Source organism: Betta splendens, chromosome 7 (genome assembly GCF_900634795.4).
Source record: "Betta splendens chromosome 7, fBetSpl5.4, whole genome shotgun sequence".
In the NCBI taxonomy this organism is placed as follows: Eukaryota; Metazoa; Chordata; class Actinopteri; order Anabantiformes; family Osphronemidae; genus Betta; species Betta splendens.
This window is the reverse complement of record NC_040887.2, coordinates 10,942,807-10,967,741: the sequence shown is the minus strand read 5'-3', so window position 1 is coordinate 10,967,741 and position 24,935 is coordinate 10,942,807. Positions and strand designations below refer to the sequence as shown.

The following is a 24,935-nucleotide window of genomic DNA, read 5'->3' as shown; positions in this document are numbered from 1 at the left end:
TGTAGAGTTAAAAAAAATTAATTCCACGCAACATGAATTGTAAGTATCTGTATTTATTTCAGTGGCTAAACATTTACAGTAGTGTGAAGATGCCCAGTAAACATCCAGTGTATTACAGTATTTATTTACTGTGATTTTACAGTGCTCTGACTGCAGGGTTTATAATTACAGCATAGACCGTCATAATATTTATTAAATTTTCTTTCATATAAATTACAGTTGAGAAAAATTTAAATGAACCATTTTCTAGTCTTTATACACAGCCATCTACAATAAAGTACATTTACATGGGGACCTCCTTAGAGAACAACCAGCCAGAGGAGTATAAATACACATGCTGCTATAGCAACCACTTCAATTACAACCAACAATGTGGGAAAGGAGGAGTCTGATTATAGTGGTTCATCAACAGGTCTCAGCTCAGTTACACTGGGCCGTCGGTCAATAAGTCAAATATTTACAAGTGATGTCCAGAAGCATGTGGATGATGCAGGTTTGATGGTGCTCTGTTACTTTATCTTGTATTAACATTCTAACAGTTTCTAGATTTTACCCAGTTGCTGCTACACTAAGGTCAGTGTTATAAAATTAGCAAAGTGTTATGTACATAACCTTGATGTATTAGTGTAGACACTGAAGATGCGTCTGTCTGATGGTGTACGTATAATGTACTGTTCTCAGTTTAACCCTTTCATGAGATATAACGTCCCGAGTCTGTTCTTATGTTGAACTACAGTTACCTTTGACAATTTAACAGAATGTGCTGATGAAAGTTACACTTATAACTCTTGTGTTTATTTTGGGACTCATTCGAGCTGCTCCAGTATTTACAGCAGGGATAATTTAAATGTGGCATTTGAATGGATTTAGCATTTCACCTGAAACTGTGTGGGAGCAGTAAAAGCTTTGTAGTCTAGTTTCCAAGCTGTCTTAAGTATCATGAGCTTCATGACGGAGATCACTGCATCCACTGAAAAGTACCTTTGACGCGCAGGCTGCAGTACAAGCCGTTACTCCTCTCCCTCCAGTTTCTTTGTGACGCACTTGATGCGGATATTCTCTCGGAGGTTGCGGAGGCGAGCGCTGCGACTCGTGATTTCCTCTACGTAGGTTTTGGGGAACCAGCCCCGCTCCCCGTCTGACAGTCTGATGCCTTCCACCCAACCTGGTGTGATTAAAATGGATCATAGACATCAAACAAGCAGCAGAGTACAAAGCTCAGACAGAACCTTATGCAGCCTCACCGTCACTCGTTTTGGTCTTGGCGTGAAGAATGTCGGCCTTTTCCAGCGTTAACTCATCGTGCTCCTGGGCCTGGTAGCTTTTGATGCACTGAACCTGAGCTATATCTGTTGAAAAGGATCAATGAGAGAACTGGAATGACAATGCTCAATAACACTGAATTGCCATCAACTGACCATCGGTCTCAGAGGCTTGTCCAATATCTTCGAGCGGATCGGATGGAAACATGGCCGTGATCCATCTCTGTTTCCCGCTCCTTGGTAGAAATAAAACCCCAGTTACAGCTTCCTCTAAAGCGTCCTGTTTGGACATTTTAAGTGTCAATACTCACTCGGTGTGTGACTTGAGCAGGATTTGGTGTTTGAGCTGCTGGCCTTCACACAGCTGCAGGTGGAAGATGAAGCCCGAGACGCCCTGCAGCTTCTGACTGAGATCCTTCACTTTCAGCTGTCCAATCTTGGCATGTACGAACACCATGAACTTCCATGTGCTGCCAAGGTACAGAAATGAACACATGGGGTTTGTGTAGAACTGTGGCATGAATTAAGAGCTAGACTGGAGCTCACTCACTCCTTCCTCCTGGACAGCAGCAGGCAGTCATTGAACAGGTGCAGGTACACAGGCTTGGTGGGCAGCTTGAGCTTGGACCCGGATATACTCATCATCTGAGTGTCCACCTCCAGGAGCTCGCCGTGTTTCACCAGCCAGCGGGACTGAGAGATCAGAGGGAAGATCTACGAGGGAGAAAAGTTAGAGTCGTAAAGACAGAAGAGATCAAAGCGAACATTTGATGTCCCTCACGGTTCAGTCACCTTTCCCTCAAAATTAATTTTCTTATTGAGGTGAATAAGCTCCTCCATCCTCTTCATCGACTGCACACTGGAGTTGCATTCTTTGATGATCTAAGACGACACATACCAGCACAGTTATTACTGTTGTGCCTCACCGGTGATAATACTGCTGCTCACCCAAGTGGCTATTAGAGACGATAATCACCACCTTTTTTAGCTCATTGAAAGCTTTCGTGGCAGTGTCCTCATCCCGAGAGCCCGGTGTCGTCCTCTTCAAGATGTTCTAATCATAAAAACGTTCCATTGAAAACAGGCCAAAGAGTAAACAATACTCATCAAGGACAACGGGGGAACGTGCTCTGGCAAAATGTTTGGCCGGTCCCAATATCACCACATTTGCAGCTTCGCATAATTGAGTTTCAAGTGCAAACACGAAATGTTTAATCATCTACCTCCACGAGCATTTTAAGCCGTGTGATCCGCTGGAACGGGAGGATTAGGAAGGAGGTCAGAGGAAGTCTTTGGCAGATGGGGTCCTCCTCCAAGCGAGCCAGGATGCCAGGGAAGCGAGGGTTGTCGTGCCTGAGAAGACGAGACGGGGCGTTTAGGAAGACGCTTTAATGACTTTTTAAATTCCAGCATGCTACTCAACCTAAAAGAAATGTTCAGCATATTTAACATGAACCATCAGCAAGTTAAGTCATGCAGATGTACAACAACACCTGAGAACCCTCAGAGGAAATTAGGGACATCCAGCATTAAACAAATGGACTCAACACACCACAGCCATGCAGGCACATTTACAGTGTAGCCCAGCTCACATAGCAACTTATTTGGAAGGAGTTACTCACAGCAAACGCTGATATGTCTGCTCTTGGTAGGCCTGGTTGGTTACATAAGGTAAGTAAACCCGCCTCAGGGCAGGGCAGTGATCCAGGACGATGTCGCACACGTCAAATCGCAGGATGTCTTCCTCCAGCCTGTGCTCCAGGTCCTGAAGAAACCTGCAGAGCAAGCAAGAAAACACTCAAAGCAGCAGATGTGGTAACGAATTGGCTGTGATGCTGAGATCCTGAGAAGGGAGGAGGAGGAGGAGGAGGAATTGGAGACCCACTGGCATGTTACTTCACCTCTCACTGACATCTTTGACTTCGGGCAGCTTGGAGAAGAGCCACTGCTTTTCCTGAGCACCCAGACACTCGGACAGCTCCTGGGAGAGCATGAAGTGATCCACAGCGATGCTCAAACTGCGAATGTACGACGCCTCCGACGTCACCAGCTCGAACTTCGCCTGAGTTCAGTGGGACACACTAGTTGAGCTCCACGGATCAACACCCAGCTGTGGCAGAATACGAAAAAAAGCGTCCTCCACCTCTTGGAGCTTCCTCTCCTCGTTGCTGAAGTTGACGAGCTGGCCGCTGGTCCGTACGTCGGGGATGTCCTGCCACAGAGCGAACGCAGAGCCCCGGGACGAGCGGAAGGAGCTGGACGGGGACAGGTTCGACGGAGACGGGGTCCCGTCCGAGCCCTCGTCCCTCAGCCCCTCCTCCTCCGTGCCTGGCTCCTTCCCCTGTTGCCTCTGGATCTCCCTGTTGATGGCCACATCGCTGTACTCCTGGTACAGGATGGCTGCAGGAGGAGGGAGGAGTCGAACAGAAGCGTGTGAGCCGGGTGGTTACCGGAGAATACCAGGAGAACATACCGGTCAGAGGAACTTACAGCTTGGCAGAAAGCGTGATAAGCGGTTTGAACTAGCAACGGGCGGAGGTGAGCCTGAGTCGTCTTCAATGGATTTCTTTCGCATTCTGTGAATTTGACATTACATCCATTATTGTAGTTAAGTCAGGTTCTAGAGACGTTAGTGCTGTAGAGTATGAGTGCGTCTTTACCCAAGCTTTGAGCTCCACCACTGATGGGGCATCCCATTGTCACTAGTGGGCAGAGGCGGGGCGGAGCCTATAGGGCTGTGGGGGGCGCTGTCACTAGACCCCCCTGAGCTGCGGCGCTTGAAGTTAGACTTATCTGTCAGGGATGAACAGACTGAAACAAACTGATGGAACGATGATATGAACACACTTCCCCGGCGTCTGTTCACTCACAGTCAGAGTTGGGGCTGGAGCCGTTGGAGCTCTGTCGGTCTCTGGAGGCCACTCGCGCAGACCGCGATTTCCCCAGCTTCAGGGTGAAGGAGTTCTTCCTCTGAGACAGCTGCAGTCGCGATATGAGCTCCGAAGCCGAGAAGCGCCGCCGCTCCTGGTCCCCGGGGCGGCTGCGTGACAAGAAGCCTGCCCCCGTGGTGGTGGATGCCTCGGCGCTCCCACCGTCTTCCCCGAGTCCCGTTAAGTGGTCCTCACTTATGTGCAGGGGTTCTGCGGGTGAACTGAAAATGTCGCCGTGGCCCGTGGAACCGTCCGTGGATGAAGGAGTGGAAATGGCCTCGGAGGACAGTCCGCTCAGCTCCTCCTCCAGAAAAGAGGCAAACGGCCCAGGGAAGATGTAGTCGGCTTCCAGGACGGGGCTGTTTAGAGATTCATCACTTGGGCTGTCTGGGGAATAAACCTGGATCTTTCGCCCTACAAAACAAGCAAGTAAACACTTTTTAACTGTTGCCAACAGAAACAAAGTCTCTCTGAAGGAACATAAACTGCACACTCACTGATGGACTTCTCTTTCAGTGAGCACTGCGATATTCTCCTCTGCGGCTGGCAGGAGTCCGGTCCTTGAAAGCCTGGACCCTCGGGTGAGGATGGGGAGCCGGGTGCCTGGGATTCCCAGGCGTCTGTGTTCGCGTACAGAGAGGACAGAGGGAAGGACAGAGGGAGGCTGAGGGCCGCGTGGAGGGGGCGGCATATCGTGGTGACAGCTCGTGGCCTTTCAGTCGGCTCCTGCACGGACGCCCTGGTGCCACCGCGGTGTCGGAGCTCAGCGTCAGCCTCAGGCGTTTGATCACAGCTCAGACTCAGCACTGTTTCCTGTTCACTGTCTGTCCTGCGACGGCTGTTCTGCGTATCATTCAGTTCCTTTAGCGTGTGTTTTAAGCCATTTATTTGCAGGGGGTGCGTCGGACATTGCGTGTCTAGACCATTCAGAGTCGCTGGTGGCTGCAGCTCAATGAAGGCCAGCGTTTCCTGTTGGCACACGGCCACATGTTTGTGGTGACACGTGTGGAGGAGGGGCCCGGTCTCCTGGGCCTCGCTCAGAGTCTGGGCCTCCCCCGAGCCGGGGATCCACATGCTGGGACTCTCTCCTCGGTAGTGAAAGATGTGAAGGTGCGGTTGGAAATCAGGAAAAGGTGAGAATCCATAACCAGGGAGCATGGCTGGACGAACACATGGGAGCTGTGAAAAAAAGAGAGACCTACTGTCAAACCAAATGGTGGTTTGTATAATAAAAAAAAAAACAAAAAACACCAAAACTACATGACTAAACTTTTCCTTTGAGAAGGAAGCTGCTGTAAAAAGTTATGTATTAAATGTGGGTCAGAGAAAGAAAAGAAAGAGTTTATATTTACGCGCATTCATTTCAGTGTCCTTTGTAAAAAGGATAAAACACTGGATAAAGTTACAGTAACAGGCACTAAAAGTCTGTCACAACCTTTACTCTGTGCTAAACACAACTCACTGAGCAACTCCAGGACTAGGTTCAGTTAGAATCTGCATTAGCAGCGTTCCAAGCATTGAATAGGTTGAGAGACTGTTGATGAGACACCGGCGGCGGCACGTGAGTCACTTCCTGAAGCGGCTGCTGTACATTTCTGGGATCCGCTCCTCGTCCTTCATGAGGACGCTTCCTACTGTAGCATCCAACGGCGTCGCACACACACGGACACACAATCACGCTCGCGTCTCGTGGCGAGTGCACTGAGCCGTGTCTTCCTGCTCTAATTAAAGACCTCTCTGCACACAGCTCTCGGCCCCTGTACTTAATGGACACACACACACACACACACACACACACACACACACACACACAGGAGAAAATCATTCAAACACTCTCACTCTTTACCTCTATACTCGTCTGTTTCTGATTGTCTGATTGCCAGTGGCAGCTTTTTGTGATTAAATATTTGCTGTAGCATCAGGCCGTAAAGCTCGCTCCCCTGACAGGCTGTTTAAACACACCCCGCTGGAGCTCTGGCTCTTCTCACCCTCCTGCTTCCTGAGCAGGTAATCCTCCATGTCTGACACAAACACGGGCAAAACGAATGGCACACACACACAGACACACAGACACAGACACACACACACACACACACACACACACACACACACACACACACACACACACACACACACACACACACACACACACACACACACACACACACACACACACACACACACACACACACACACACACACACACACAGCAGTCTGCTGTGAGATGCCAGAGAAGGTTTTCATTCAGTCAAGGTCAGGACAGTGGGAGAGCTATGATGCTCTAATCAACAATTAAATGTTTGTCTCTCCTGCTCTTCTTCTCAGCTGACTCATCAGCCTTATGCTCGAGTGCTGTGTCAATCAGAACATTGGCATTGGTGTATTGTTTGAAAGCTGTTAAACATTACCCTGCTATTCTCTCTCTTGCTCTCACACACACTGCAGTCTGCTGCCACACCTGTTCTTGTGGCAATGGTCGGCCAACCCCCCTCCAATCCACACACACACACACACACACACACACACACACACACACACACACACACACACACACACACACACACACACACACACACACACACACACACACACACACACACACACACACACACACACAGTGCCAGCACAAATGGTTACCTGTTCTCCGCTGCAGACAAAGGCAGCCTTTATCTGTGGAGCTGGGCCAAGCTGCCCTGAGCACAAGACACCTGAGAGGGTGTGGGAACTGCTTACACTGATCCACTCATATGGTGCAGCCACTGAGCCATACAAACACTTCCAGACCTCTGCTGCGTAATGACACAAGCTTATTGGTGTCTGGATGAGATTACCCACTGGTTACAGTGTAATCCGCTGTAAAGGTACGGTATTAAATAAACGTGACCATCTTTTATCTACAGATAGCTTCAATGGGAATTATGTCCACATTTACTTTCTGGAAAAACGAGTTTGTCGTTTTTCCACTATCACCTTGAGAAATGAAGGTTTAACTAAGCCTTCACAAACAGTTCAGTCGTCGTAAATCAACACGACCTCTGCAGAAAACGAGTTAACCAATCATTTCTTTGAGAGGCCTCAAACATCCCAGAACGTGACGAGAAGCCTCAATGCCACAGTTCATCAAAACACGAAAGCGTCCGATTACACTCGCTGCACATTCCTCGAGCCGATACCATTATATCACGCTATTAAAATTTCAATTCCAAAGACGTGTAATTTCCCTTGTCACAGTAGGGTGTTATTTGTGACTTTGCTGCCCGTGTATCCCCCTGTAATTTCACTAGGCTGCTCTAAGACGGCGTGTCTGCGTGCAGCGGCTAATGAATGAACTCCAGCATGCCTTTAATGCTGCCTCCATGTGTGCGCTGGTAACTGGGCTAGATCTCATCTTTAAAGGTCTCGAGGTCTCACTTTAATGAACTGCAACACAGATATGAGCACGCATCCATTGCTATTGCATCTATTGCTTATTATTCATATTATAACATTCGCAAAACCTCACTGACAGCAGCAATAGGTTTAATAATGGAACCACCGTTTTAAGGAGGAATAAAAGGTGAAGGAGCCAGTGCCACTGTTTCAGTCTTTATATTGTTAAGTTTTTAGGAGAAAAATAACTGAATTATTCAAGGTAAGACAAGAAAATTATAAAACTCAAACACAATAGTTGATGCAGTAAACTCCACTAGCACCTAAACAACTACACAACCAAGTGTTGATGAAACATTTTTAACCCTCTGATGTATTTACAGACTCCAGATCTGAATATGATCCTCTTTCCTACATTGGTCTCACCTCAAGACTGTAGCTTTTATGTGTTAGAAATAGAAATAACCGCTGCCGTGCCGGGGAAATGTCGCTGACCGACTTCATAGCGTCTTTTCCTCTCCGCACACACTTTCTGTCTTTGAGCGCAAGCCTGGTTTGTTTGGTCGCACGGACTCAAGTGTCCCAACAGTGTGGTGTGACCTGCTCATGTGTGAGTGTGAGATCACAATTTAAGTCTGTCACATCAGACCACTAATTGCCACGCGGTGGACCAAAAAGCCCGGCGCTGTCTGGCGGCACAAGACATGACATCATTCGCCGTCACTTCTCGGAAAGAAGCATCTTCTCTGTTACCTTGTGTCAGGATTTTACTGGAATGAAGCCATGTGATGTGATAAAGCAGCACTGTGTTCAGTTTGCAGTGTCAGAGGTGATGACAGACTCCTGTGGTGATGCTATGGGCCTGCAGGCTTCTGGGAGTGTGTTGATTCAGCAATAATGTCCTAGAACTTATGTCAAAAACAATGTAGCTCTTCTTTCTCTTATTTATCCTCCTACTTGTTGGTTAAACCATTTGATCACATTTTTTTACAGTGATTGACTGATTGATGATGGTGATGCACAAAACTTTACCATTAAGTCCCTGATTTATAATATTGCACGTAATATACTCGGACTTCAGCTCCTCAATGAGACCAGATGACAAAGGGATGCGCTGATCTACTCTGTTCTCATTAGCTTCCACACCTGAATGGTCTTAACATGGTTGACAGGAACGGAACAGGTGAGCAGCCCAGAGGGGACAGACGGAGGTGGGGGGCGTCACCCAAATGTTTACACACGGTGTGGATCCTTCTCCGGAGCCTCGGGCGGCTTTACCCATGACCTTCTGCAGCAGTGTGAAGACGCATACTAACAAACTGGCAAATATGTAAAGCTGTGACACACACACACCTGGATAATAGCGTGTGCGATGATCTGATCAAGCGATGCCTCTCCACACTCTGTCTGGTGGGATTCCCACCAGCAAACAGCGAGCTTTTATTTTAAAGACGGAAAAAAATGGCCACTATCTCGCACGTAAACGCCAAGAGGTTTGGACCTTTAACCCCCCCTCCCTCTGCCACCACAGCAGCAGTTGCACACGCTAACACGCAACCGGCCGATTGAAGGCACAAAGAAGCTACTTAGAAACGTAATTATCCTGCTTTGTTTCACGTCCCACATGCAACAAAGTCGATGGAGGGCCAGGGATTCACTGCAGAAGAGCCAGAAAATCCCATAATCAGCAGCTTCTGACAGAAGACAGTAACCTGCATGTGATGAGACTCTATGAAAACGACTGCTAGTTTAGGATGTTTTGACAGGATAATTAAAAACGTGAAATTTGGGTTTGTTGTGAAGAAGTGGGAACTGGCAGCGGATCGTTGCTACAAAAGTCATGAGCTCTCGAGTAAATCTCTCTGGATAAACTATAGTTTTATGCTTCTACGGAGGTTACGAACACAGATCAAAGACACGTGTGACATATTTAACATGAAACGCACCCAACACAACTTTTAAACTTTAGAAGGATCATTTTCTAAACAAAAGTGAACAAAGTCTCCAACTTCTTTGGTTCCCAATGTTCCTGCCATTCATGTATCTGCACAGTTTCATTTGTTTAAGCCGTCTTAAATTAATTAAAGGGGAGGAGCCTGACTGTCAATCACAGCGCTTTGGTTCCAATCTGATCCTTTCTGACCTACTTTACCACGGACTGCTGATGCATCGCTCGCCTCCGCTGTTCTCGGTCTCCCTGCTCCACTTTCCCCAGCTGAGTTTCTCCTCACGCCCCTCCTCCTACACCCCACTTCTTCTTGCTTTTATCCCCCGGACAGGTACGAACACGCCGTCCGCCGGGCTGAGAGCTGTTTTGAAATGCGATCAGGTAAAATCGGAGTGCAGCTAACAAACTGACCATCCAGGAACCGGTCTGAAGCTGTAAACCACTCAGAGCCAAACTACCAATATCAACAGAGTCAACAGGATTAAAGCCATGAACTGATAAGAGCAGTGCAGGTTTATGCGCAAGTTTTAACTTCAGAAATATCACCAAAAAATGAAGAAACATTTCCAAACCAGGACTCTTTCTCCGACATGGTGCAAATCTGAAACACGTGCCACCTCATCAGCCAAGAAGCGAAGCAGCCGAGGGCCTCGGGGCAGTGCTTGGCACCCGCCGGCCGCCTCTGGGCTCACATTCAAACCCTCACTGCGCTTCAACCTCCGCACGGTAATGCACAGATTATTAGAGACGTCTCTGGATGTTCTCAGGCGGGCGGTGAAACCCTCCGAGACGCCGCTCCACATTCCCCTGGAACTGACCACCGGGCCGAGACGGGAGCCAAACAAAGGAAGCCGACGCACACGTGCAACGCCGGCGGCCGCTATCATGGCTGCTGCCTGGTATTTGGGCCACGAGCCAGAATGCTCAGAAAGTGATAGTTTGCTGAAATGGTCCGGGAAGCTTGCTTTGAGGTCCAATTATTTCAGCCTGGCTTTTAATGGAAGCCGGCTGGCACGAACACCTCAGCGTCTGAGCGGGGTGAGCGGGGGGGGGGGGGGGGGGGGGGGGGGGCAGGCGTGGCAGCCTGGATGTCTTCCCCACAGCGTGCTCAGACAGCCGCTGTCTGAGTGGCAGGTGATGGGGCAGGTGCTCCGCAGACGTACAGTTGTGGGGGGGAGGAGGGGGAGGAATCTGCGTTGTTTCTCGTGTGAGCGCGGGGCGGGGGTGTCACATCTCCAGCAGCGGCTTCCTGGGCAAACTGGGGATTTCCAGGTCGGCAGTGAGGCGCAGTAGGGCGGTCCGAGGTCTTGATGCATGCGCCCAACGTGAGCTCCGGCCACAACATAATGACAGTGCATTTACTCAGCAGACTCCAGCCGGTCGTGACCTCAGCACGCTGCTGGTGGTGCTGGTGGTGGTGCTGCAGGTGGTGCCAGGCTGCTGCCCTGACTCACCGGGGGGAATCTCTCGCCTGAGGACCTCTGTGTCTTAAGGGAAAGACACACAGTATTTACACACCCCGTTAGCAACCCAAGGCCTTCTCTGCACCCGGAGCCACAGGCGGAGGAGCCCAAGCCTTTGGGTCCTCATGCTAAAACGGCCCAGGAACGACGGCTCGAGCTGCGGCGCCAGGTTTCACCCGCGCTACGGTTTTTAACAACCCCTCATACTCCAGACATGCACTTACCTGCCCCGCTCTGCAGCGACTCATAGCTGCACTGTAAGCATCGCATTGGCCCCGCACCGCTCTGCGCCTAGGGAGCTGCTAGAGCCATTACTGATGCAAGCAGCAACTTCTTCCAAGAGAATAAATGAATACAGAAGCGGATCACGCCATTGGCAGGAACCATGCATCCACTTGTAATGGATGTTTGTAACCTCAGTGTTGGAGGATAGGAATCGTGAATTAAGACATATTAGTCCTGTGTTTAAACGTCTACTTTAGTTAGTTAGAAATAAAATAATCAGATTAAACAACAGAGAGTCAGATTCCAGGTTGTGCTGCTTCCTCTATTCTACTCTGAAACAGTATCCACCTATATTTAACTGGCTTGCGCTGTCAGATAAATGAAATGCACCTGACACAAAGCACGCTTTATACTCTCCGGGAAATAACACAGCTCCACTTTCACTCCCAGCAGCAAACCCCTCCGAATTCAGGCCAAATCGACACTGAGCGCGGGGAGGAATGCGTTCCCACATCTCTCCCCGTTTTTCGCCGACTGCCGCGAGCGGGAGTTGTTGTTTGTGATTTTCAGAACTGTACCTCACTGGCGTCCTCCCAGTCTAGTGCGTGCGCTGGGTGGCGGCCAGCGGCAGCGTGTGGATCCAGGCCGTCCCGGGGTCAGACTGAGCCACTCCGCTATCCATGGCTGCCTTGAGTTCCTCCCGGCTTCTCTTCCCCCTTCAGCTCCTGTTTTTCTGCCTGATCCCGGCTCAGACTTTCTCCAGGCTCCTCTGCCTGCTTCGTTTAGCCCTTTGTCCTCCTGTTGTTCTCCTCCTCCTTGGGAAAACAAACAAAAAAAAAGGAGCAGGTTGAAAAACAGCCACCACTTGCTGCTCTCAGAGCTACTTACAATGCAGATCCCCTCTCTAAGCTCCTCTGCTCTGCCTTCCCACTGTCTGCTATTCCCTCCCTCCCTCTCTGCTACTGTTGGGGAAGTGCTTTCCAGTTTTCTCTCTTTCTCCTCCCTCTCTCCTTTGACCTTCCTCTAACAGTTATCGAGCCTCCCATTGCAGAAAGTGACAGACGGAGCCGGAGAGTGGGGCCAGACGACGGTGGGAGCCTGCGAGTGTTCACACGTGCATTTGTGCCTCGGCAGCAAAGCAACTGTGCGTTCGAGTTCTGCTGTGAGTGACGCATTCAAATGCAGACAGAGAAAAATGCAATGGTGCAGACTGTGGCTGATGCGTGTGCGAGCTGCAGACGGGAAGAAGCCGCCAAGGCGTGTTTGAACTCTCTTGTTTGTGTTCACTGATCAAACTTGAAGCGGGTGGTGGTGGGGAGCGAGGTGAGCTCGGGACAGCAGGTTACTCAGCGGTAGCGGAGGTCTAAGATTAACCCGTTTTAGTTTGAGAGGAAGGAACGCGGGTCACAAAAGGCTGAGAGATCGTCGTTACCTGACGTTCATCACTCTCCACCATTTATGAAGGGTTACACCGAACCATTAATCATTTCGAGTTTAGGTTTGACATGAAGTCAGCGAGAAGAAAGAGTATTTTATTTTTAAAACTGGACCCCAGAACTGTTCACAACTCATACACATAATAAAATGGTTGAATATATTGAAATAATATCAAATAGTTCTTAATTAGTATCTCAGACATTCATCCAGATAAGAAAAACAAATATAACATAAGATGTAGACTTCTGAGTATTTGTCTGGTTTGTGGCTCTGTTGTGCAGCCTGAGCACGTGAGTGTCTGTGAAGAAGCCAGCCGGTGTCCACGGCGCATACCTGTGCTCGCTGACATGTACTAACTCACTCTTCCTGCAGGCCATGGTGGAGGAACGCGGCGCAATCATAACAATCTGAAGCGCAACGTGGCCAGAGAAGAGAGGAGAAGAATGCACATTAAAAAACACGAAGCACCGAACAGGAGAGACGGGCGGAGGGGAGCAAGACATAGTAGAGAGACACAAAATAAAAGTCAGGAGTGGCCCCAGGCCACGACTGTGAGGAGTGTGTGATGGGAGGAGAGGAAGAGAGAAATCATTAAGGAACACCTGTCTGGTTCTGACTCCTAATAAATCAATGATGTGTCCGCAGCTCGGTGGGAAAAAGCAGAGGGAGAAGGAGACTCACCCCTAAAGCACAGCATGCACGGCCTCTCCCAGAAGACCAAGCCGCATTCTGCAAAGTAGCTTTATTTGCATCCAAAGCAAGTCAAACGAAGCATCTTAGCATCTCAGGCATCCAGAGCATTCAGGTAGAAGACGCAGGCATGGCCAGGGAACCTCACTGTAACATAGCTGGTTTATGCATTTGGTTCATGTATTTTTAATTGCACGGTGAAGGCAACAGATGAACGTATAACAGTGGTGTTAGCTCAGAACTGCAGCGGTTGTCATTTTACTGTATCAGCTGTAGGAGACTTTGACCTCAAGTTTATTAAAATGACCAGCTCACTGTGTAAATGTTCAAACTCAAATAAGCTGACAATTAACAAGGTATCATTTAGATTTTATGACCGATTGTTTTTCAACCCAGGAGTGGTCATTAGCCAGTGTGATTGAACAGCCATTCAATGCATCAGTGAAGTGTCCGACGACGTGTGCTTTTCATAATGTCTGTGCAGCAGTGTGAAGAATCCCAGTGCCAAGGCGGAATTTCCTCCAGGATAAACGTGGAGTCGTGTTGTCCCGCGTAGCGCAGCGTGCCTCCGTCGCTCCCCCTCGTCCAGGCGCTAACTCATGTCTCCAAAGGACGCGTCGCTTGCTGCAGGGGAGGCAGCGCGGTTGCGTTCGGACAGGGAAGGAATGGGGGAAGGAGCGGGAGAGACGGGAGAGAGTTAGTTCTGTCAGACGCCAGGCAGAAAAATGCTGACAAGCAGACGGTCGCACTCACTCGCTGCAACATGCAACTGACTCACAGCCGGCTGACAAACACAAGTCAGGTAAATCCTGGCCGTAAGGGTCATACAGGAAATATATTGCATTAGGTTAATTACAAGTAGGACTGGATGATCACTCCTCTACTTTGACTTATTACTGTTATAAGACCCATTTATACTGAGACTTTAAATCTCACCCACCACGCTTTTGGCTCAGCTGTCACTCATCTCTCCCGCCGTTACAACAAAACTCAGAGCTGAGACACTTAAAACCTGCTGATGTCTTTATCTGTTTAACATGTCAAATGTTAAACTTTTAAACAAACAGTTATTTGTTAAACTAAACTCTGAGGGCGTCTGCAGCTCTGAGTGATGGGGGGTCCCAGCTGTTTAACCTAGTGGAGTCATTAACAGCTGGAGGGTCGTTGAGGTCACGCATGGGTCCTGATCCTATCCAGCCAGTTGTTAAGGTGTTGAGCGGATGTCAGGACTGTGAGCAGCTGATAAGTTTGCTGAGTTACTCCAGATGTGACGCAGTGGAGGAATTCCTTCACTCTCTCCAGCTACCACATCACAGTAAAACAGGATCCTCAATCTGAGAACTCTGCTAACCTCCATAAAATAATCACGTGTGTGTGTGTGTGGGTAGCAACATTCACTACGTGAGACGCATGGAGACAGCACAGGTCAGGGCACAGGGACGCACACACAGATGAGGATGGTTAAACACGCTGTGTTCTACATGAGCAGACGCTGAAGGTAACAGACCTCTCACTGCCTCCTGCTGACTTCCTGCTTGTGCGTAATGATTGTTCCAATGAAACAATTCGGCTTCGCTTCCAAGTCAAACTTCCAACACCCGTGTTGACACAGGACATGAACCGTGCCAATAGGCATCAGCCTACAAGGTGTACGGATGTGATCGAACTCATCCAACCCTAACAGATTAGCTGTAATGATCGTGTTGGGTGCAGCGTGGCACATTTATGAGCCAGGGAGCCGCAGGTGCTTTGTGGAGGCGTGTGCATGTGGGTGGGCGTTAAGGCGTGGAAACTCCACACTTTAACCCCCACGGCAATCAACCATCTCAGTGACAGCTTCAACAGTGTGTCTTGACGTCAAACCTGTGTGTCCCGCGTGCTACCGACCTGGACTGGACGAGCCCGGAGTGGCACGGGCTGCCCCTCGGCTCCCACTCACCAACAGGGCCTCCTGGTTCTCAGCCAGAGCCTGCTTGGCCAGGTAGCGCTCCCTCTTCATCTTCAGCTCCAGGGACTCGGGGACGTCGGGCACAATCCAGTCGATGGCTCGCAGAACGAAGAAGACGACGTGCTGCGAGGAAGGCAACCAAAGGGCTCCACTGAGGCGTCAATGTGCACACCGACAACCATCTTATCACATAATTCACTACAATAAGAAAAATAATTACGACTCAAACAAGCAAACCTCAAAAGCGATGATGAAGCCCAGCCTGACAGCGAGGAGCTCCCAGTAGAACAGTGTGTAGTTTCCATCGTTGTCTCTGTAGGCTTTATATCTGGGAATAATATCACAGCTCTAATATAACACTGCCCCCTGTTGTTGAAGCCCATCATCTGAAATCAGTCAGGCAGGCAACAGAGGGCGCTCCGCTCATACCTGCACATGGGGTACTCTGTGTAGTTCAGAGGGGCGTGAGCCAAGGTGAAGTTGACGTATCCATGGAGGTCACTGTGAAACTTGTACTGGTAGAGCAGGCGGGGCAGAAAGTCTGACGTGAAGGCGATGAGGAAGGCCTGCAGGTGGCACAGACAGCGGCGATGATGATGATGATGATGATAATGGTGCAGAGTGGGTTTGAATGTCCTGTCTGACCCACTTACGTTGGCGATGACAGAGAGGTGCGACAGCGCTTCCAGTATGTTGAACCACACGCCGATGTTCTGGGCTCGCTCGGCCACCGGCCGCCGGTACTCACACACGAACTTGTGGGCGTCCAGGCGGATCTCCACCCAGTTGTTGAGGAGGGCGAAGAGCGGAGCCAGGGGGAAGGCCGCCACGAAGATGGTGATGAAGCCGAACTGGAGCACTGCGGCACGGCAGGACGCTGTTAGTTGGGGCGAGGAGGCGATAAACAGACGTCACCTGACACTCACCCATCTCCAGGTATTCTTCAAAGAGGCCCTCGCACTCCACCAGCTGGTAATCGTCCTCCCAGCGCTCGCGCTCCTGCGCTGCCTTGCTGCCCTTCACCTTGCTGAAGGTTCTCTTCTGGTGCCAGGCTTTCACTTTGCTGCCGCAACAGAGGCGGTGGGTGTGACATCGCGCACGCACACACACGCATCAGCTAAACGCACACTTACGGGAGGATGAACTCCTGGACGTTGTTGATGAGCTGCTTTCCCACCATGATGATGAAGAGCTGCTCGGCCAGTTCAATGAGGCAACCTCCAGGGCCACACTGCAGAAACACACACTACGTCGTATGCAGTTTGTGTTGGAGCTTTAGATGAAGAAAACATGCAGGGAGAGACTCACGTCCTCGTTCCTCATCCCAAACAAGGTCCCGTAATTGGTGGGGTATCCCACAAACCTACACACAGAGAGGCCGGTAAAAATCCCGTGGGCCACAAGGTGACCTGCCTGTGTGTCGCTGCGACTCACCGCCCTTTAAAGAAAGCCACGTAGAAGGGGGACGAGTAGAAGTTGACGAACTGGAAGATGAACACCTTGAAGATGAGGGCGTTGTCGTACTGTGTCTGTGTCCGGTGCATCTCTGCCACGAAAGGAAACGGAACTGTACAAACTGATCTGATTATCATCAGTTCTGAGATAAGTCCCAGCTTTTCGTTATATGAAACTATGTTACCGCTGCACAGCCCTGAGGCGCTGGGAGCCTGATCTGCTCTTACCCCACTTAGTGAGCTGCTCAGCTAACGCGGTGTAGACCCGGCCCATCAACAGGATGAGGCCCAGGTTCACGACGCTGCTGGAGATGTTGGCGATGGTCCCTGCCTGAGGAGGAGATGGTGAGACAGGTGAAATATCCAACCAGGGGATTCCAGTGTAGTCGGTCTGACATACCTCCGTACGCAGGACGGGGCTCCCGGTGTGGAACATCATGACACTGATGATGCCGCGGCACATGACCACAGTCACCAGGAAGATCATCACCACACACAGCTACACACACACACACACACACACACACACAAACATCTGTGTCTCAGCTCTTTGTTTGGCTTCAGCACAGAAAGGAGCCCGCAGGACTTGATAGCTTGGGCTCACCATCATAATGATGACCATGGAGCCAGTAAACATGCGGGACAGTCGGGTCTTTTCTGGAAAGTAGGGCTCCTTGACCCCAGTCACTGGGTTTTCCTCCATCGATGGGGCCATGGCGGCAAACTCTGGCCGTGGACGCTCCTGCGGGAACACGCGACGACGTCAGCACCTTTAAACCATCTGACAGTTTAGCTGCAGACCTCACACCTCAGCAACCTAATGTCAGCAGGTTATTTACTTCTATACATTTAACATGACACACAGGATCATGGCGACGTGACCTCTTCCTCATGGAAGTCCATGCAGTCCCAGTGATGGGCCAGTGTTGCCATCTTCCGCTTCCAGTACTCCAGGAAGGTCACGGCCCAGAAGGACATGAACACGCTGAAGAGGACGGTGCCCGGGTGGTCAAACAGGTAGCCCAGCTGCAACAACACAAGAGGCGGTGCACACGTTTAGGCCACAAAACACCTCCACGCCTGCCTCCATTATGGTTCTGAAGGCTTTTTAAGAAGTCAGTACCTTGGCCATGGTGCAGATTTCAGACATGTTCCAGGCTTTACATGTATTACATAGAGGACACATCAGGTAACTGGGTCCACTGGTGCAGATTTCCTTGCTGTCCACACACAAGACATGGATTAACGTTAAGGGGACAATTAGAGAAGATGACACATGAAGGTTTGTACTAAATAATGTGTAGCTGTGTTAGAAAGAACTGAATAATTCCTCTATGGCCAACCTTTAGAGAAACATGCTTTCTCACAGTGAGATGAGTGGATCGATATAAACCGTGTTGTGTGTGTGTGTGTGTGTGTGTGTCTTGGGCATTAGGGGCATTAAGCACACAGCTCATTGAATAAAACTGTGGTGCCAAATGTCCAATATGCTCAGTAAGCCTAGATTTCGGTGCTGTATTCGTCACTGGCACTATGATACTAAATCAAAGGGCTGTTCAATGAATATTTAACCCACTTCACTCATTCTAATATCACAAACTTTACAAACATGTATGTGTCCATGGTTTTTAAAATGTCACCTACTAAAGCACATAATAACTCCAGTCGGTTGTGCGTTCACTCACGCTGGTGTGTTGTTTCCCATGGACATGACTCCAGACACAAAGACCAGGGTTCCGACCACAGCCGCCGGCAGCAGCCAGGCTGTGTAGAAGCCTGCAGACATGTGAGGTCCATTACAGTTGCAGACGTCGTACAGTACGTCATTCTGAGCAGCACAGTATTTCTTGTTGAGTATCTGAACAGTATCTAGATGTGAATACACATTTTACTGTTAATTCCAAAATGCCAGAAGCTTTATTTACCCAGCCAGGCAAAGTAGAGTGCTATTTTCTCTCCAAAGTACTCTCTGATGTGGTCCAGTGGCTGGTACTTGTACCATTTCCACCAACGGGCCCAGTAGTGATAAAGAACCTGCCTCTGATTGACCTCATCTGGACGGATCTCAAACCTCGGAAGCTGAAAGGGACCCTATTGCAAACAGCGTGGTGCTGATTAGCGTGTCTGACGACAGGACGGGTTTTACATCAGATCAAGCAGCAGAGGAATCCCATCTGACCTCGTGAAGGGGGAAGGCGGCAGTGTAGGCGCCTTCGTTCACCAGTCTGTCCACGCCGACCTCCGCTCTCTTCTTCTTGCCGTACACCGTCCTGGACAGAATCTCATACACCTGCATTAAACGTCACCAGAGGAGACAAACACTCAAGACGTCCAGATGCCGGACGTTGATGAGGAGAAAGCGTTTTTTACTCACAACGCGGTGTCTCTGTGTGTTACTGAAGTAGCTCTCGCGGTTTTCACAGTCTAGGAATCTGAAAAAGTGAGCACCGTCTCTATATACCGTAGCTCAACGTGAGCCGCTGTGCTGCAAATTATTAAACAAAACCGAAATAACTCGCCTGCTCATCTTTGACTTGCGAAAGGCACATGTGTAGTAGTCCAGCGGCCTGTTTGGCACAGACTCTGCCATTACGTTGGGTATGTATAGTCTCCTCAGTACCTGAGCAGATGTGTTTAATTCCAGATGTGGTTGTGCCTAGGAGGCAAACACACACTCATTACATTCAGTATTCTGTCAGTCTTCACTCATAAAAATATAAAACAAGGCCTAAACTCTGTTCACCTGCAGAGGAGCTCTCAGACAGAGTTCCTCAGCGTAATACACCAAGACATCCCAGGGAGCGCTAAGTTTCAGAAAATGAATTGTTTTCTTTTCGTTTGACGTTTCTTCCTGAGGGGGAAGAGAGGCGACACGTACTGTAGACATCGATACTCAGTAGGTGAAAACACCAGTGGTGACGTTTAGGAATCATCAAGCCACGCTACCTTTTCCATGAGCAGTCCGGCGCTCTCCAGATTCTCAACGAACCGGTCCCTCCACTGTGCCAGCTGGGCCTTCCTTCGCTCGGCCCTGCTGTTCTGCTCGGAGGGCTCGGCTTCGCCCCCCTTGCCGGTCCCAATCTTGCCCTTCCCTCGCCGCTTCTTCTGCGAGCGAACCTCCCACACCAGCACAAAGTCTAAACCCAGGTCAACACTGTCATCCACTGCACCAGGGAGCCCATCATCAATGAAGCACGTGCTGCCTACCGATTTTTGTTCTTCCGTCTCTAAAGTAATTCCCCAGCTGTGGGACTGGCTGCTGACTTCTTGGGTTACAGTGCACATAAATGGAATCATCGCCATCCATGTCTCCATCAGCAGCTGCTGATGAACGCTGAAAGCATCATCAGAATATATAAATTAAAAGCTTGAAGTGAGGGCTCGACTGCTCACTTGCATCTGAACCCTTTGCTCTGTGCATCATGTGGATGCTTAATTTCCTTTCGATGTGGTTTAACCATTAAGCTCTCATTAAAATGCACCATAAAAACCGCTTTGCAGTAATGAGTCAAGAAAAATGAGACAGAAAATCATCACTGAGCTCTTTGCAGCGTTACTAGGAAAAATACTCAAGTGCAGCCAAGTCCTGTCTCAACAAAATACGCTTCAATGTACATGGACAACAACAAAATGATACTCACACATCTATGTGGGATAAAGACCCCATTCTGCAGACCCCCATAGTTGTCCAGGGTCTGTGCTTTACTCCTGTAGTCTGGATCCAGGAGAACCTCTCGGTCTTCTCTTAGCAGCTCTGAGCCCTTCTTCAACATGATGGATGATTAGAGGTCCTGTAACTGGATGTTCTCGTCACTGGAGTATTTCACATATTACACGTAATATGCAGTAAAACAAATGGTGCATTCGGTACCTTTGCTGTAGTGGAAATTAGGCTGCTGCTGTCCGACACTGCAGCAGTCTGTGCTTCCCTCGTCCTCTCTCTCCTGTGTCTCTGCATCAGCCCGGCTCCTCTGCTCCACTGCTCCGAGTACCGTAATGTACTAAGCACGCAGGCAGCAGTAAATGGGACTGTACATTAGGACGCACAGCAGGCATCCCTGAGCTCCCTCCACTGCCTCGTTCTTGTTGGAATGTCAGGGCTGTTCGGTTGACTCCATTTAAATGGTCTTAAAATGAACACAGTTGAATTATTGATACGAGAGAAACTGCAAGGCTGCGGCGCAACTGAGCTGGATGTGAGGAAGCAAAACCATCAATAGAATGTAAAAATACTGCATTGGAGAAAGGTTGAGGACTTAGAGTCCTGTGAAGTACAGTATGACTGTACAAGTATGTAGTAAAAGCCAGTGATGGCTGTGACCCATAGCCTTTAATGCACTGTCAAGGTTGATGTCAGTCAACACAGAGTGTCACTTGAGAATAATAAAAAACAGGAATCTCATATCAGTATACTCCTATACTGTAAGTTAACTTCTAGTTATTTCGCCCTAAAAATAAATATGTTTCAAATGAATTATAACTTAATATTCATGTTACCCCTGCATCTTACTACAGATTGATCATTATCACCAACTTTCCTTGCTGCCTCTTGCCTTTACTCTGAAAGGGCTCTACTCTCGCTTCCTGTCTTAGTCATTCATGCAAATTTTCACCTTCAGCCTTGTGCGTTTTCCTAATTTCCTAATCCTAATCAGGCCCGTTTAAATCTTGCATTTTTATATGTAAAATTTTTTATAAGTAGTTAATGGCTTGTTGAAACCATGTGAACCAAAGCACAGAGATACCGAACATGAGAATATTATACTATCGAGGCCGACATTCTGGGGAGCCGCACGTGAGTTTAAATGGAGCTAATGCTAGGCTAGCAGGTAGGTAAACCCTACTCAGTGTTGCCAAATTTGAAATAAACAAATGTCGTACTGTCGCTATAAAATTATCGTATTTTGACCCAAACTAGCTTCCGAACTGAAAACAACTTTAAAAATCACAATGTATTTAAAAACAAACATTTTGTGTGCACACAACCTAAGGAAATAATACAGAGGCTCAGTTATTTTAATTTAAAAAATATTTTATTCATTTTGCCGCAGCAGCGGCAAAAGGTTTTAGCTTCACTCCCAGCAACAAGTTGTATCCGTTCCTGAAACGTAACGTCCAACACCTATTCAGGTCAATAAATACGCTTGTTTGCTTACCAGGGGCTTTTCTTGTAGTAGTTTGCCTCGGTTTTGAACTCACGTTTGCCTTTTTTCGCTGTTGTCGAGATGCTAGCTGAAAGGCGCAACAAAGACGATTCGCTAATTGAACCAATCAGCAGCGCTGCTGATGTGATTGACGGAGAGGAGGAGCCAACCAAGTGAAAACAGTTTCAGAAAAAAAATACAAACGACAGCGTCAAAACTATCGTATATTTGCTCTACGAAATGGGAGATTGTACATACAAAACTAATTATCGTCTATCTGGCAACACTGACCATACTCTAGCAATGGTCAGAATACCTGCCCCCATACACCACATGACCCCGGCATCTCTATAGAAGCAGAAGACAGCAAACATCGGTAAAAGTGTTAGGCAAATCATAACCAGCCGCTGATTAAGCGCACGCGCACATACACAAAGCAAAAGCACACTGCTTACACCCACTAAAAAAGAGACATTAAGATGAACATCTGCACATAAGAATAACTGCATATAACTATTACACATAAACAACCCCACTGAGCTCAACCCATAATCCTTAGTGCCCTCAAGGCGATCCAACAGCCCTGAGGCCTACAATACTATTAACAACCTAATCTGAAAAACTGAGTGCAACATGTTACCTTAGCAACAAGCATCATAAAACCCCACAGGCTGATATTATAAACTGATTCGATGTGTTGGTTGTGTTACTTTTTCCCCACTATGAACTTACCACTAGACACTTTTTCTTTAGTGGGTTTGTGTGTAACCCAAACTGCAAATTGAATGATCTAATAAAGGAGACAAAAGTGTGGCAGCATTTAAAAAATAGAAGTTTCACATTTCGCTTGTACAAAAGAAGATTCGTGATTGCGTATTTATTCCACTAGAGGTCAGTGTTATGTTAAATATTTAATATATAACGCACTAAATTTGGGCTTTATCAGAAATGTGATTTAAAACAACAACAGCATTAGGAGAATTATGTATTGTGCGATTACGCGATGTATTAATGGCATATTTTAGAGCTAAAAAATGTAATGTCAGGGTACTGGAAAAACAGGAAAAGAATGTAACGGTACTAAGTGGAGGTGAATGCATTAAAACATTAAATAGAAGCATATAAAGCACAAGGGTCAAACTAAGGTCTAGCTTGTTTACAAATGATGGATGTTAAATGTTCATACAAAAATGAGTCTTAATTTACCATTAAAATTATGTCCTTTTAGTAATATCTTTATAAAACTATGCCGGCGAGTTTATTCCTATGGAGTCGCTTGAATGTAAATACTTTAACAGGCGTGTGAGTTTACTGGACCGCCTTGCGCGCTCCCTGTGAATGTAGCTTTTGTGTAGGTACGCGGCTGACGGGAGCGCGCTTGGTGTTAATCCGTAACCAGTTGTGAACCTACAGTATTAATTCTTGTGGAAGAACTCTTAAAATATGTAAACTTCCAATAGGTCAGTGTTCACTGTGAGAGCCACAGGCTGCAAGTTGTGACATAAAACTTAAACTGCGGTACCGCAAGATTTAGAGTGACATATGGGTTGCTGGGCGTTTTGCTTCGGTGCTTAGGATATCTAAAAATAGTTTTGGTTGACAGCAGAGTAGGTGGGTGTGTGGATGAGTCACAATCATGGGGCGATCCATGTCACAGTGTCCATCCAAAGTCACAACAAAAAATACACCGCAGACAGGCCGAACATCCAGCCCTGCCGGTTCAAAGTCACCAACAGAGATCGTCTATCATACAGATGTAACACTGCAGATCTGAGGCATCAGTTTTTCGTCTACAGCGTGGAATTCTACTACTACAAAAAACTTTCCGGTACTTTGGAAAACGCACAGAGTGAGTTGTCTTTCTCCTAATCTCGCTGACTGCCTTTTTCCCTGCCCTTAATAGGCTCTTGTGTAACCCGCCCCCCTTTTCTCTGCCTCCTTGTCATTGGGCGGCTTTCATACTCTCGGTCTCATCCTATTGGACAAATCAGAAGGACGATGAGCTCATATTGGTTAAAAATAGTAGGCTCGCGAGTGGCTAAAAATAGTCCGGTATATAAAACCGGCGGAACGGCAGAGTTGCGCTGTAGTGCCCTGCGAGCGGCGGCGGGAGCAGGAGAGAGAGGCTCGTCGTCATCAATAGCAGCAGCAGCAGCAGCAGCAGCAGCAGCTGCCTCCCCCCAGTCTATTCCTCTACAAGTGCTGCACCGCAGACCGGGCTGCGTCTTACATGCTCGGCCAGCAGCTTGGGTGGAGTAGCGGTGACGAGCTTCCTTCCTTCCTTCCTCTCTGACTCGATTGTCTCCACTGAGCTGCAGTCATTTCCTCTGAAAGGAGGCCTCAGAGCTGCGGCTCTAAGAGGTTCGAGACGGTTCTAGTAAAACCCTGCATTTTTACTTATGCGCTGTAGTATATCTGTATTAAATAATACTCATATCTTCACCACAAACACCTCCATCACACTACTGGATGAGCCATTCATTATTGTGTTGTTTGTGTGACAAGACTGCTGACATTTACCTTGCAGCTGTAAAGTGGTAGAAATGACACAGAGCAATGAGATGAAATGTACATGAAACCACACAATGGCAGTTGTTTCTGTCCTTCTGCGTTGGGGGGTCTCTGTGATGGGGTGGGGGCTCCACTGAGGCCTAGTGCCTGCTTCCAGCGTTCATATGGTCACATATTGTGAACCAAATTATGATTTTCTGTAGAGGTCACTCCAGAGTGTAAAGTAAAAGTGCACCATGAGAGAGATAAAGCACTTTCTCTTGTAATCCATCGTCGTAGGCTTCTTCCTCTTATGCATCCTCCCAGTTTCTAAATCTGTTCATCTCCTCCTCCTCTACCTACGAGGTTTCCTGTATATACAGTGTGTGCTGCTACAGGCACCTCTCTGATGTAGTATAAAAGTACTATTTGACCTGGGATCAGAACAGTGGGAAGGACTGCGACATAAAAAGTGTGTTCCAAGGCGTCTAAAACACACAAAACACATTCCTGCATGTTGAATTTTAACATTGTGTTGTTGTGTATTTCCATATAGTTTGACATGTTTGTATTTG

At 48.2% G+C, this 24,935-nt stretch overlaps 2 protein-coding genes across 6 annotated transcripts; both read right to left on the bottom strand.

The window, feature by feature from the left end:
* Positions 1-33: 33 nt before the first annotated feature.
* On the bottom strand, positions 34-13,454 carry arhgef19 (Rho guanine nucleotide exchange factor (GEF) 19). 3 transcript variants are annotated; one of them, XM_055510288.1, is made up of 17 exons: positions 13,316-13,454; positions 11,776-12,012; positions 4,690-5,371; positions 4,133-4,606; positions 3,923-4,073; positions 3,753-3,838; positions 3,406-3,662; positions 3,164-3,324; positions 2,885-3,037; positions 2,486-2,615; positions 2,242-2,316; positions 2,055-2,144; positions 1,813-1,976; positions 1,574-1,732; positions 1,419-1,498; positions 1,245-1,349; positions 34-1,165 (listed from the first exon to the last, which is right to left on the bottom strand). In XM_055510288.1, the coding sequence occupies exons 3-17, from the start codon at positions 5,348-5,350 to the stop codon at positions 1,011-1,013; spliced, it is 2,901 nt and encodes a 966-aa protein (XP_055366263.1). In that variant the 5' UTR covers positions 5,351-5,371; positions 11,776-12,012; positions 13,316-13,454; the 3' UTR covers positions 34-1,010. The 3 variants fall into 3 exon arrangements, with proteins under 3 accessions (XP_055366263.1, XP_055366262.1, XP_055366264.1); XM_055510287.1 differs by lacking the exon at positions 13,316-13,454 and adding an exon at positions 12,086-12,559; XM_055510289.1 differs by lacking the exon at positions 13,316-13,454 and having other exon boundaries at positions 3,923-4,055; positions 11,776-12,559.
* Positions 12,691-22,034, bottom strand: ano11 (anoctamin 11). Of its 3 annotated transcripts, none has more exons than XM_029157429.3 (25): positions 21,883-22,033; positions 20,598-20,853; positions 20,368-20,523; positions 19,934-20,060; positions 19,673-19,863; positions 19,470-19,577; positions 19,246-19,382; positions 19,101-19,158; positions 18,906-19,016; positions 18,652-18,817; positions 18,412-18,502; positions 17,850-17,946; positions 17,609-17,752; positions 17,331-17,468; positions 17,127-17,225; positions 16,955-17,057; positions 16,707-16,818; positions 16,581-16,635; positions 16,406-16,503; positions 16,199-16,335; positions 15,926-16,131; positions 15,702-15,838; positions 15,510-15,600; positions 15,212-15,395; positions 12,691-13,948 (listed from the first exon to the last, which is right to left on the bottom strand). In XM_029157429.3, the coding sequence occupies exons 3-25, from the start codon at positions 20,497-20,499 to the stop codon at positions 13,917-13,919; spliced, it is 2,754 nt and encodes a 917-aa protein (XP_029013262.1). In that variant the 5' UTR covers positions 20,500-20,523; positions 20,598-20,853; positions 21,883-22,033; the 3' UTR covers positions 12,691-13,916. The 3 variants fall into 3 exon arrangements, with proteins under 3 accessions (XP_029013262.1, XP_029013263.1, XP_029013261.1); XM_029157430.3 differs by having other exon boundaries at positions 15,264-15,395; XM_029157428.3 differs by having other exon boundaries at positions 16,955-17,225; positions 21,883-22,034.
* Between the last annotated feature and the right edge of the window lie 2,901 nt (positions 22,035-24,935).